This window comes from Dreissena polymorpha, chromosome 5 (genome assembly GCF_020536995.1).
Source record: "Dreissena polymorpha isolate Duluth1 chromosome 5, UMN_Dpol_1.0, whole genome shotgun sequence".
Classification (NCBI taxonomy): domain Eukaryota; kingdom Metazoa; phylum Mollusca; class Bivalvia; order Myida; family Dreissenidae; genus Dreissena; species Dreissena polymorpha.
Genome location: NC_068359.1, coordinates 5910987 through 5925850, shown reverse-complemented (window position 1 = coordinate 5925850; position 14864 = coordinate 5910987). Strand labels below are relative to the sequence as shown.

General features: G+C 35.0%; 1 protein-coding gene across 3 annotated transcripts in view; it reads left to right on the top strand.

The window, feature by feature from the left end:
- LOC127882461 (muskelin-like) overlaps positions 1 to 14255 on the top strand; it is a 57558-nt gene extending 43303 nt beyond the window's left edge. For 2 of the 3 annotated variants that reach the window (XM_052431106.1, XM_052431103.1), the window contains 9 exons: positions 137 to 278; positions 1811 to 2015; positions 3485 to 3552; positions 3924 to 4000; positions 5410 to 5521; positions 5876 to 5953; positions 6629 to 6793; positions 8001 to 8073; positions 12527 to 14254. In XM_052431106.1, the coding sequence (XP_052287066.1) occupies positions 137 to 278; positions 1811 to 2015; positions 3485 to 3552; positions 3924 to 4000; positions 5410 to 5521; positions 5876 to 5953; positions 6629 to 6793; positions 8001 to 8073; positions 12527 to 12672 (1066 nt within the window). In that variant the 3' untranslated portion in view covers positions 12673 to 14254. Of the gene's footprint in view, positions 1 to 136; positions 279 to 1810; positions 2016 to 3484; positions 3553 to 3923; positions 4001 to 5409; positions 5522 to 5875; positions 5954 to 6628; positions 6805 to 8000; positions 8074 to 12526 lie in introns of all 3 variants that reach the window. The other variant, XM_052431105.1, reaches the window with a different exon arrangement.
- The last annotated feature ends 609 nt before the right edge of the window (positions 14256 to 14864 follow it).

Here is a 14864-nt window from a genome sequence, read left to right as displayed (position 1 = left end):
TATAAATACTATAACACAAATATTCAATTCTCTTTTTTACTAAAAAACCATTTTATCTCTGCGTAGTTTTGCAAGTGAACCATATACTATGTCAGCATTGGGATCAGTAACTGACATAAGCAACTGTTGATTTCAGTGCGTCAGAGGGTGACAGGAGCAGTAACCCTCAGTTCAGTGGGCTGTACAGCTACTATGTGCCCACCAACACATGGACAAAGCTTATGGATGACTGCTCTGAACTCAGATCCAGGATTGCTCACTCTATGCTGTTTCATCCGGTAAACAAAAGTGTAATGTGAACAGGCTTTGACCCTGTTCAGTAGGAAACATATAAGCATCCAATAGCAGCAATAAGTGTAGCTGTTGTAACTGTTATGAGTATTTCATTAACGTCAGTAGGACTTTCTCTGCAATGACTGATGAAGTGTTATATATTCTAATCTTCGCCAATTGTATTTGTCTTTCTTCTTAGTAAGTGTGCTCGAATGCACAACAGAAAATAGCCTTGTCAACCTACTTAAGACAGCAGTTTATGTGATTTGGTTCAAATTAATTACACTTATGTTGTACTATGGATTTGTAATTAAATATTGAAAATAAAGTAGTACAAGTCAAATGCAATGATTATCTATGAAATACTTTTTTGCAGAAATTAATGCCTCATTGCCTTATACATAATAAGTAGGGATGACAAAATTATTCGAATATTCGAATATTCCATTGAATGGTCAGCATTCGAATAATTAAAATGATATTCGCATATTCGCATTTTTTTCCAAACGTAATTTCACCAATATTTAATGACCTGCGAACTGCTTACTAAAAAGCAACAGAAATCACCTGGGAGTAACATGTTTGACGTGACGTTCTTCGTGTCAAACTGATAACGCGGCCCGTATCAGTGTTGATTGCGCAATGCAATAAACACGCTCTAAGAAAGGCCCCGACTATTGTTTGCCAATGGGGTGCCAATTAACGGTTTCAATTGACTGGCGAATAATAATTAAGTTTTGTGATCACAGTATGTACAGCCATTAAAATGTGTGAATTACTCAAATTGCGCAATGCAATGTACTTACTATAAGAAAGGGCCCGAACTGTTGTTTGTCAATTAGGTACCAATTAAGGGCTTCAATTTACTGGCGAATAATAATTTAGTTTTTGTGATCACAGTTTGAACAGACATTTAAATATGTGAATTACTCAAAAGTAACAGATGATATAAACTAAACAATCATCAAGGAATCATAATTCAAATCTGAAAATGCCACCAGCCCCTTCTGCAGTATGGAATACTTTACACGGTTTGTGGATAAGAAGACCGCAACGTGTAATGTGTGTAAACTTAGTTTTACATATGCGCGGTCTGCTACAAATCTGTGGAATCATTAAAAAATAAAATTCTATGACACGATGTTTTTCATTCTATTTGTGCCCCATCACAGTATCGGTCATAGTATTAGTCGACAGCGATACAATTATTCGATAGCAACGTTAATAAACAGCCTCGTATTTAGCAAACGGATATAACTTACAAACCAATGGAAATTAACACATAACAAGGAAAAATCAATCCAGCCGTTTTATTTGAATATTCGATTGAATGAATTTGCGAACATTCGAATACCGATATTGGTATTCGATGCCATCCCTAATAATAAGGTACAACTGTGTTAAATATCTTGCAGTCTATTTTCAAATAATTTTCTTTCATATACTGTACCCCCAAATATTCTGGATAATAGGCAAAATATTTACTGCCTGCTTTCTTTTAATCAATTTGACTGTTAGATAATCTACTGTTTTACAGAGGAAGCGTGTATTGTTCATCTTTGCTGGTCAGAGATCAAAAGAATATCTAAATGACTTCCTTATGTACTATGTGGATGAGCGGAAAGTAGAAGTAATCCAGGATGGATCCAGTAAGGACCCTTCTCCTACTGGTCGACCAGACAATCCCATGTCTGGACACCTGCATATTAGAAATTTCTTGAAGGATCCAAGTAAAAGATCCAGTAAGTTTTCAGTTAAAATGAGTTTTTATATATTGTCCAAAGGGCACTCCACAACTCTGGTATGAGAAATGTTCTTAAATTTGCAGATTCCAGCATGTTTAAAACTCCCAGGGTCATTTTATTTTATAAATGCAATTTTGCTGTTGGGGTGGGGCATTCTGGAACGGAAAGCACATTCATTCAGAAAACAGTTTAAAAGCTTTTTCTTTAATTTAATGCAGTTATTTGCTATGGTCATATGGTTTGGCATATCCAAAAGAAAGCTCAAGTGCTGAAAAACATGTAGAAATAAAAAAACAATTTCTCTCAAATATTCCAATCAATTGACCATTGAAGTAAGCTAGAACAGAGCAGAACAAAATGCCATTTCTAAAGGACATCCTTACAGGCACAAAGCCTTGATAGGTAATATAATGGATTTAGCGTTAATTGCTGGGGTTAATATGTGTATAAGACTTTCATTCTATAAACTTTGTTTTTTTATGCCCCCTGGTAGTGTGGCATATAGCAGTTGAACTGTCCGTCAGTATGTCAGTCAGTCTGTCCGTCCGTCCGAAAAAAACTTTAACATTGGCCATAACTTTTTCACTATTGAAGATAGCAACTTGATATTTTGCATGCATGTGTATCTCATGAAGCTGAACATTTTGAGTGGTGAAAGGTGAAGGTGAAAGTCATCCTTCAAGGTCAAATGTCAAATATATGGCGCCTGTCCGTCCGAAAACTTTAACATTGGCCATAACTCTTTCAATATTGAAGATAGCAACTTGATATTTGGCATGCATGTGCATCTCACGGAGCTGCACATTTTGAGTGGTGAAATGTGAAGGTCAAGGTCATCCTTCAAGGTCAAATGTCTAATATATAGCGTCTGTCCATCCGTCCAAAACCTGTAACATTGGCCATGACTTTTTCACTATTGAAGATAGCAACTTGATATTTGGCATGCATATGTATCTCATGGAGCTGAACATTTTGAGTGGTGAAAGGTGAAGGCCAAGGTCAACCTTCAAGGTCAAATGTCAAATATATGGCGTCTGTCCGTCCGAAAACTTTCATATTGGCCATAACTTTTTTAATATTGAAGATAGCAACTTGATATTTGGCATGCATGTGTATCTCATAAAGCTGCATATTTTGAGTGGTGGAAGTTCAAGGTCAAGGTCATCCTTCAAGGTCAAAGGTCAACAAAAAAATATAATTCAAAGCGGCATTCTCATGAAGCTGCACATTTTGAGTGGTGAAAGTTCAAGGTCAAGGTCATCCTTCAAGGTCAAAGGTCAAAAAAAAAAATTTTCAAAGCGGTGTTCTCATGAAGCTGCACATTTTGAGTGGTGGAAGTTCAAGGTCAAGGTCATCCTTCAAGGTCAAAGGTCAAAAAAATATATATAAAAATTCAAAGCGGCGCAATAGGGGGCATTGTGTTTCTGACGAACACATCTCTTGTTTCATGTATGCATTATTTTCAGTACCAGCTGCTGGCTTCACTCAAAGGGCAACACTTGATCCTGACAGTGATGAAATACATGTGTTATCAGTAAGTACACATGAGCACAAACATGCAATTTTCAGAATATAAGTTATGTAAACTTAGAACTGGTAAACCAGAGAACCCAGGAAAAGTGTGAGTAGGTTATATTACCACCCGTGTATGACTGAAATACGGCCAAAAAAAGGCAAACATCCAAACAAATATACTAACAAAACTTATTATTGATAATTTAGCTTCATCGATTAGGTGAAGCCATTCAAACTGAGATGATTATTTTGTTTATAAATGAAATTCTTTAAACATGAATATTATGTCAGAAATTTTAGAATAAATAGTAGTTTATATCGTAAATATACGGACATGTGAGAATAATTTTAAGTACCTGATTTTGTTATTATTTCTGATTTTTTTTTCAGGGTTTAAGTAAAGACAAAGAAAAGAGAGATAATGTGAAAAACTCCTTTTGGGTATATAATATTGGCAAAAATAAATGGTAAATATTATGTGCTTGTCTATTTAATAAGTATGTACAGTATATGCAGTCTTGACCAAATCCTCTCTAAACGAGAATCCTTTCAAAACCAGACAAATGTTCTGGTCCCATTTCATTTCATTGTGTATTCATATTTAAAAAAGCCATCCCAATATTGGAACCACATGCCTTCCAAATACGGGTCAATTTTTATTTGATATTTGATTAATACAAAAAGTTAATTAACCCCTCAAAACCGTTCAGGCATTTGTTTTAACACGTTCACCATAGTGTCAATAGTTTGTGTTGTGCTTATCAAGTGTCATAAAAGTATCATAATAAATTAATGATTTTACTATAAAAAACGCTGATGAACTTAAAGAGGCTTTTATAACTGGAACTTAAATTTATTTCCAATCTGTTCATTGCTTATTTGAGGAATTAACGTTTGTTATACACATTTTTCCAAATGCAACTGTTTGTTTTGTCAATTTTAAAAATATAAAGATTTAGTTGTTGGTTGCAAGCACAACAGCCAACGAAGATATTGCTAACTAGCGAATGAATCAAACATATTTGAGCATTTAATATATGGTTGCATTCAATGAGAAATACATGTATTGTATATGTGCATGTAATTTAATTAAAACTTGTTGGTTCAAGTAAATGTTTGCTGATCTTATGAAACACATTGTAAACATTGTTTATAATACAACAAACTGTAAAAATATCATAGAGACTGTACTTCATTTGATATCTATATAGAGACCTATCAAACGCTGGATTACATTATGTCCCCACTAATCAGAGATGCTGTCAAAATCTGACTTTTATAATTGTGTGGGGGAAGTGTGTTTTAGATGGCTTCCACTGTATAACAAGATTGACATGTATGTTTTTTGTCTTACGTAATGCAGTTTGAATGAAGAGGAAATAATGAAGGTTCTCAAGTTTTAATAGGTTATAATGTAGAATTCTGCTTTTTATTGATAGACATTCTTTGACAGAAATAGATGAACTTATAGTCTGTTTTGTTGCAGTGAATGGTTTCATTAATAGCCTTGTTGCCATTTAAGTTGTTGGAAAAGTAGCCAGCGAATATCACTCCTCTAGTCTCGTTCATTTCTAAAGAGATACTTGTTGTTTTCTTAGTGGATGCATTTAAGCCTTTCCTTTCCCCCATAAGAAGCAATGTGTAAATGGCGATGTGCAAACAACATAAAACCAGAACAGCCTGGGAGTAACTGTAGTCTTTTCAGGTTTTATGCTGTTTGCTGCTGCTCAGTATCTTAGTATTATAAACAAAGACTTAAATATTTGAATCTTGTTAACAAAGGTCTTAAATTAAATTTAACTTTCTAAGGACAACAAATGCGTAAAAATACGTATCTTAGTGGTAAAGAGTTACAGTTATAAATCCTGCACCACAGGTCATGCATTTACAAGAATGAGAACTCTGGTCAGCAATACTGGTCCAAGATGCAGCATTTAGAACCTGTGCCTCGATTTGCGCATCAGCTGGTCTATGATCATGTTAGAAAGGTCAGTGTGTACAAAAATTCAAACCATGCAAGTAACAATTTCAATATTGATTAATAATTTGGGTGTTGTTACATTTTGTATATAGAGACACAATTTTCATTCTGTAGCAAGATAATAGTGTCAATAAATTATTAACATTACGTGAATTTGTGGATAGTGTACCCAATAAAAGCCGTGAGAAAAAATATTATCATAATTATCATAATAAAGCTGTGATATAATATTATCATTATTTGTTTCAACATTTCTATTTACCCAAGCAAAGTGGTGTTTGCACTTAAAATTGTAATATTTTATCAAATATCATCCCTAAACAGTAATCTAAATAAGCACAAACCATTTTATTTTCTCTAGGTTCATTATTTGTTTGGAGGAAACCCGGGAAAGGAGGGTCTGCCAAAGATGAGACTTGATGATTTCTGGTGCTTACAGGTATTGTCGTTTTGTAAAACATTACCTGTAAACATTAAGTCTTGTTCTTTAGGTCATGGGCCAAGTCCCCATTTCCAATGACAATTATTTATTAGTGCTTTTGATTTTTACATTAAGTCTCTTACTTGAAAGCTTAGTCTGTTAAACAAAAATAATTAAATATTGCAATAGTACAGGAATAGCAACATTTGTTGTTAAAAGTCAGAATCAAATATGTTAACTGAGACAGTCCGTATGTGGACATAGATTCATTAATTTATTATCTTACACATTATGATCTGCAAGTAAGACATCCATGTGTATTGATTGTTCTTTATAATACTTTGCATTGCAACAAATGAGATTAGTTTTGTTAGTGAGTCATTAATGAGTCTCATTCTTAGAAAACTGCTCGTTATGCATGTGCTTAAACTGTCATCAAATATTAGCTTGTGCATGCTGCACAGGCTAATTAGGGTCAACTTATTCTGTTTTTAATCAGGGTAAACTTATTCTGTTTTTATGGAATTTTTCGTAAAAAAGAAGTGTTTTCTAAACAAAAATCCAGTTTAGGCAGAAAGTGTCTGCCCTGATTAGCCTGGGCTGACTGCAAAGGCTTATCTGGGATGACACTTTACTTGCATGCATTAAGTCCAGTTTGCCAGGAACAAGCTCTATTTTCCTGACTTGTTACAGCTGAGTAGGCCGTCTCCCACCAACCTCTTGAGGCGCTGTAAGTACCTCATCAGGAAGTACAGGTTCCAGGAACTGGCTGCAGGAGACTCCCAGTCAGCCATGGTGTTCTTACAGAGGGACCTGGCAGCCGTCATCGATCAGAATGACGAGCAAGAGACACAAGAAGTGGGTATCATGTGAGAAAATGCAAATATAGGCCATTTTTTTCTATTGTGTAAAGCAATTTTCATGCAATAAACTGTTAAACAGCCTTTTTTCATTACATATTTGAAAAGAATTCATATGTGAATTTAAACAGACAGCTCAATATAGCAGTCACAAAGTATCAGTGTTTTTGTGTGCGTTTTTGGAGCTTTGTTTCTGTTTATGTGCATCCAACTTGTCCGGAGTGTGAGTTTGTTATACATTGTGCAATTTTAATGAAACTTACCAAAAATGTTAATCATGTAAACAATGTTTTGCGTGTAACACCCTCCTCCATACCTCAAAGGAAAAGTCACATTTGGAGGTCAAAGATAATAGTTTGTCAGATTGTCTGGACTGGACTGTTATTTTGTCATTCTTCAGGCAATTTCAAAATAATTGTATGCAAAGACAATTGAGGAGACTGTGTGTCTTAAGTAACACATGTCTCCTTTATTTATTGTTCAAGGTTACACTAGAGAGGTTGAAGGTCACATTTGACCAGAAAAGAGTGTCCTTACTGTAAATGTGTTATTCATCATGCATCTTTCAAAATTACTTACTACAACTTATCCATATAAGGAAACTGCATGTCACGGGAAAGGACCATCTCCCTACATCAAATGTCAAGGTTAAAGGTAAAAGGTCAAGTTTTCCATAAAACTGCATGTAAGGACTGTAACTCCATCATTTATCTTTTAATTTGAATATAATTTTCAACATTGTTCTTTATGTGGAGACATTGTGTCAAGCCTTGTTTGTTAGTCAAGGTCACGCTGAAGGCCAGAGGTCAAACATGTACATATGTCAGTTTGGTGAGTCATTATAAGCGTTATTGACATTGTTCTCGAAATAATGCTGACTGGCAGTTATTTTATACAATCTTAACCAAAATGTGATCGTCATATCTGACCTCAAGCAAAACATGCACCAGAGAAGATTATCAAAAGTGAATCAACATGAATATAAAATTGTTTTTGAGGAAACTGCTTTTTTACAGGAATGAGATTCAAATTTGACATGATTTTCTACTAAATATACACACATACTATTTGTCATTTAAACAACAATTAAGTCTCAACTTTTGTCTGTTTAAAACCATTTTGATGCTGTCAGATTAAGATTAATATTAGCTTAGTGAAGTCATTTGACAGTAATGCTAGAGAGAAGTACATTTGCTTCTTTTCAGTTTCATCTGCTGGCGTCGACCTTGTTCAAATGTGGAGAGGAGGAGGAAGACATGTTTGAATCTCAGTCACTCTGTATGTATTAGTGGTCTTAAGTGGGATTTGTTTTTTAAGAAAAATAAGTGGACTACATTATTTTGATCACTATAGTAAAGCTAATGTGCACTTACTGAGCGAGTGGTAAGCTTAAAACTGTGGTATCTGATGTGCAGTTTTGTGTCCAATACTATATGTTTACCAACAACCTTGATGCGTATTGATTTATTTTAAGTAAGTTTAAACGTATTTATTGCATCCATCCATTTGTCCATCGGTACAAAGTTTACCCCAAATGACACTTTTGTATACAATCAATGGTGCTTCCTACAAAGCTTTGATACTGTTATGGTTGTTATCTATCAACACACATCAATTTGACCTACTTTTGGATGTTAACAAATCCAAAATTGTTCCAGCTAAAATGAATAATGCTTGATACATAGCATCTATACTGGCATGGATGTAATGTAGTAACACTCAATACACCCACATTTCTTGACAGCATATGACCATTACAGTCACCTTATTTTCGACTTTAACTTATTCAGATGGTCAACATTCTGGGTTACCCGATATTATGCGTTTCATCATAAATTCTCGCAAAACACCCACATTCCCTTACCTCATTTTTACATTGACAGGGACCTACTTTTTTACTTAAACTAATTGACATCTCGCCTGGATGATGATCCCTCTGCCCACTTAATCCCGTGGCTTAGCGGTTTGCAAACCTAGACAAGCTAACACCAAAATGGCTTCTTTGCCTTTAGATTGCATATAGATTTACTCGATATTCCGGATGATTTTTATGGACTTTTTCACGCCATATAACACTTGTAAAGGGGTTTGTGTCATTTAGTTATCTGCAAATGCAAAAAATATTAGTTTATAGAGAACATTGACACGAAATAGCGCTTCATAACTGGGATATCGGTGAAGTTTTTCGCGCTTTCTCACATGTTATCACGTATAAAAAGTGATATTAATAATATTAAACATTGCTTAACGGACATTTATCAATATAATTGAAAGTGCAAAACAACACAATCAGTTTGGTTATTGTCTGATATAAATTAGCGTTGTATGAAGGGGAATTCGGTCAGGCTCCTTAATAAAGCTACTGGTGTCAGGTACCAACCTCCCTTAAGTTACCGCATTTATTGGTTATATCAGTAATAATAACTCTTATACAATGGCATTTATCGATACGTTTTTAACCAGGTTTTTAACCAGGTTTTCCGAAGGAAAAAACTGGTTATTAGATTGGCGAATGCGGGCGGGCTGGCGGGCGGGCGGAACAAGCTTGTCCGGGCCATAACTTTGTCGTTCATTGTGAGATTTTAAAATCATTTGGCACATTTGTTAACCATCATTAGACGGTGTGTCGCGCGAAAAAATTACGTCAATATCTCCAAGGTCAAGGTCACACTTTGAGTTCAAAGGTAAAAAATAGCCATAAATGAGCTTGTCTGGGCTATAACTATGTCATTCATTATGAGATTTTAAAATCATTTGGCACATTTGTTCACCATCATGGAACGGTGTGTCGCACGAAAGAATTACGTCAATATCTCCAATGTCATGGTCGCCACGACTAGAAATAGATTTATTTTAAAACAAACTTACAAAGGGGGTTAATTTTGTTTGTTCATTTCAAAAGTTCAGTTTGAGTTGTCTCCCTTTATCAGATTTTTTTCACAATGAAAACCTGGTTTTGTGACAATTTTGTCCCTTGTTATTTAAATAGTAGCATACAATGGTTTTCACTTGTTTCTGACACACAAAAAAACTTGATTTATAATGGGGATTTTGTTAAGTTACGCAAAGTGGGTACAAATATTCTCTATTATTATACATGCACATGTGATATAATTCATACTTAATAATGCTTAGTTATTGCTTATATGACATTTTCAGTTTTTGAAATAAATGTTCTATAAGGGGGATCTCGGTATTTCTGCACATTGAAGCTTCCACTCGCTCTTGTCAAGACCGCATTTCCGTGTTGGAAATGGTATAAATTTAATTAATCTTACTTATCTTTCTGGATAACGAATGTAAGAGTTACATTAACCCGATTAACACCGTTTTTGCCATACATGTATTTCATTTCCGTTTTGTTGTTTTTTTTCAAACAAAATAAAACAAAACTCATGAAAAAATGAAAACTAGGCATTTGATTTCCAAGTGTGGATTAAAAGCGTTCATTGGTGACACCACATGACTGCACATGTGTAGATAATGTTATTAAGATAAGATATCACGTGTCACCTTCTGATAACATGTATAATGACAATAAAGTGAATTAATTAGGCTTCATGCTGGGTTTTATTTCTTATTATGCAGATGAACCTTGCTTCTATTAATCACGTAGTAACTGATAAAACTATTTTAAAAAAAAGTGAAATATTATGTGATAATCAGATCGATAACATAAACTATTTAAACCTGCTAGTATATCCGATAAAAATATATTATAATTGTCTTTGACAGTGTTGATGTTCAGTTGTTCGTGGGGACGACCGCATGCCTTTATCCATCTCTTACACTTCTCTAGATCTCTTTACGGCTTTAGAAACGATATAAATTCAATGCCACCAACTAATCTTTCAGGATATCGATTGTCCTAGTTACATAATCCCCATTGACACCGTTTAAACATTTTTAATCTACATTTTTTTAAAGAGGAAAACAAAAGAAACTCGTTAAAATAAAAGTGAACCTAGACATAGCTTGTCTAGAAAATGGTGGACAGTTTGTTGTTATCGATCGCTGATTTGTAGATCAATTAAGATAAGGATTTTATTGACAGGCGGCAACATGTCAATTTAGAAGGTGCAAATTCTTTGTTTGCCCAAAATGATGTATTTGTCAAACATTAGTACTTGCATGGACGTTTTTTTATGAACTCCTGGCCTCAGTTTGGCCAGGATATTAACCCTTTTTTGAGTCATTTAGAAAGTCAAAACTCTGGGTTAATCCAAATATATTGTTTCTTTTATCATACAGGAGTATATAGGAGTGAACTTGTCTGTCGGTCTGTCTGTCGGTCCGTATTAAGTGTCCGCTCTCTAATTCAAGTAGTTTTCATCCGAACTTCACCAAACTTGGTCAGAAGTTGTATCTACATGATGTCTAGGCCAAGTTCGAACATGGGCCTTGCCGGGTCAAAAACTAGGTAACGGGGTCACTTAGTGCGTTTTAAACATTCAGCATATTGTCCGCTCTCTAATTCAAGTAGTTTTCATCCGATTTTCACCAAACTTGGTCAGAAGTTGTATCTACATGATCTTAAGGCCAAGTTCGAAGATGAGCCTTGCCGGGTCAAAAACTAGGTCAAGGGGTCACTAAGTGCGTTTTTTAACATTCAGCATGGTGTCCTCTCTCTTTTTCAAGTAGTTTTCATCCGATCTTCACCAAACTTGGTCAAAAGTTTTATTTAGATGATCTGAAGGCCAAGTTCGAACATGGGCCATGCCAGATCAAAACTAGGTTACAGGGTCACTTAGTACGTTTTACACATTGATCATGGTGTCTGCTCTCTATTTCAAGTAGTTTACATCCGATCTTCACCACAATTGGTCAGAAGTTGTAACTAGATGATGTGTAGGTCAAGTTTGAACATGGGCCATGCCAGGTCAAAAACTAGGTCACGCGGTCACTTAGTGTGTTTTAAACCTCACCATGTTGTCCGCTTTCTTATTCAAGTAGTTTTTATCCAAACTTCACCAAAATTGGTCAGAAGTTGAATCTTTATAATGTCTAGGGCAAGTTTGAATATGGGTCATGCCGGGTCAAAAACAAGGTCACGGGGTCGTTTTAAACATCACAATGTTGTTGGCTCTCTAATTCAAGTACTTTTCATCAAATCTTCACCAAACTTGGTCAGAAGTTGTATCTAGATGATGTCTAGCCTAGCCTAGACTAGGTCAAGTTTGAATATGGGTCATGCCAGGTCAAAAACTAGGTCACGGGGTATCTTACTGCGTTTTAAACCTCACCATATTGTCCACTCTCTAATTCAAGTAGTTTTCATCCAATCCTCACCAAACTTGGTCACACGTTATATCTAAATGATCTCTAGGACAAGTTTGAACATGGGCCATTCCGGGCCTAAAACTAGGTCATGGGGTCACTTAGTGCATTTTTTAACATTCAGCATGGTGTCCGCTCTCTAATTCAAGTAGCTTACATCTGATCTTCACCAAACTTGGTAAGAAGTTTTATGGAGATGATTTTAAGGCCAACTTAGAACATGGGCCTTTCTGGGTCAAAAACTAGGTCAAGAGGTCACTTAGTGCATTTTTAAAATTGAGCATAGTGTCCGCTGTTTTTTGTGAAGACGACATGCAAAATATTATATGTCAATGCGGCATGTGGGGGTATTTGTCACGTCTGTGACAAAGCTCTAGTTTAAATTCTACTTACTAAAAGGCTTTGATACTTCCATTCAACAATTGTTGACTAGTAATTTTCTTCAACATTTTAGTTTCCTTGCCAGAACCAAGTTCATCTGCAGTGTCATCGGAAAACTACAGAAAACGTACGGAACTGTTTGACCAACTGGTGGACTATTTCCCTTACACTATGACACAACCAAAGGGAAATCTTGTGGACCTTATACCCCTGTGCTGAACATTTAAGTCGCGTTCTGAGAAAACTGGGCATAATCCATGTGCGTAAAGTGTCATCCCAGATTAGCCTGTGCAGTCTGCACAGGCTAATCAGGGACGACACTTTCCGCCTAAACTTGACTTTCGGTAAGGAGGGACTTCCTTGAAACTAAAAATACCATTAAAGTGGAAAGTGTCATTCCTGATTAGCCTGTGCGGACTGCACAGGCTAATCTGGGACGACACTTTACGCACATGAATTATGCCCAGTTTTGTTAGAACAAGACACATTTTATTTCAATTTTGTTGATCTAAAACTTCTGGGCTGAACATGTCTGAATCTTAAACCTTTACTGAAAATGTATGGTTGACCAATGTCTGCAAGGTGCTTACATTTGTGTTGTGGTGGTCAATGAGTTAATATGTTATTGCTGGGCTTAAAAAAGGAAAACAAGTTCATCAGTGTAGAAATTCAGAGCTTGCATTTGCATTTAACAACTGGATATCTGAACCTCTTTGCCTTTGATTTTGGACATTTTTACTCATTAACAGGAGTAGTTAAAGGTTTTTGAAGTAACACAAGTTCTAAACTAAAATAATAGATTCAAGGTTTGTTTAATTTGAGTCCTATATAAATTGGTGCAGAAATGCAAATTCATTAACAGAAACATGTACATGTATTTATTTACAAAAAGGTTTTCTGCACTCTTCCATTTTTTAACCTCAATTACTATAATTATTGTCCAGCTGGAATTTAAATAGCCGAAAGTTCAGAAGTCCTGCAGCCAACCCTGAAGTAAATAACTCCCAAACTTCTGTCTATGCAAGCCCTGTTTTATTCTCACATCTTTGGACCTTTCAGATTTCGTTATGTCAAAATTTTTATTATTATGTTCATCTGCTATGGTATGCAGTGAAATCTAAGCAGTTCAAATCATGTTTGTTGTGACTCTAATTGTGTTGTTAATGGAATTAAAAAGTTAGGACTGAACTATATAAAACTGATTAAATATTAAATTCAATCAATATATGCATTAAATTAAGGTGTTTTTATGGTTAATACAAACTAAAACTTATACAAATTGCAGTGCAGTAAACTGTATTATTGTTAATCAGTATTAGGTCTAATAAGTTACAATAGTTTAGCTTCGTTCACTCTGTTGTGATTATGTTATTATGACCTCATCTTTATTTATAAGCATTTTGATTTTAAACAGCCAACTGTAACAACATTAATTGTAAAATTTTGTACTTAAGAAGTGCTACTTATGCTTGATTGTGAAAGTTGGCAGTTGGTGGGTCCGAGTGTTTTCATGAAAAGTGTTAAATCCTCCCTAGTTATTGTTCATGCAAACATTACCTGATGCCCTTTGGAATAATACAATTCAAAGTCATTGAATACCTCAACATGTTATGTCCAAGATGATTGTCTACTAAGTGTATTATGTTAGCTTAACTAAATATGTGTTGATACTTACATTGCTTTTTTACTTGATGCACGTCTTGCATAAGAATTCTGTGGCATTGCTTTGCTTTTGTCTTTATTTGCTTCAGTTTGAAGATTGTTGTACTTGTGTTAAATGATGCATCATTCTGTTATCAATCGATATCTTTGTTCTATGAACAAGGCTTAATATAAAATTAAAAAAACAGTTTATATTGTTGCTTTGTTGTTTCTTTATTTTCTTATTTTTAGCTCGGCTGTTTTTGGAGAAAACCTGAGGTATTGTCATAGCCAGCTCGTCGTGTCGTCCGACGTCAGCATTGTGCTAAAACCTTAACATTTGAGGGAACATTGGCTCTAAAATAAAATTGCTTCAACCTACAGCTTTGAAACTTCATATGTAGAAGGGCCGTACCCAGGATTTTTTTACTGGGGGGGGGGGGCCCCCACTCCTTATATATATACTTTTTTTAATTTGGCACTTTGCAAGGTGAATTTTAGTGCTTATAAAAAACGTATTTTGTGATATGAATTAATGGAATATAACAAGTAAATCAGCACATTTCGGAAGTCTTGAGCTTTAAACATTGGTGTTAATTCACAACAATATTAAAAGCTTTAGATTTCCGAAACTTACAGGTTTAAACTGACGATTATCCACATCAACTCTCGTATTGCTTCCACCATTATTTTCACAAATCAATAACGTCACAGGTTTTTTTCAATCTGATTTTTTGGGAAAGACCTTGCCATTTTTTAGGAAAAAAATT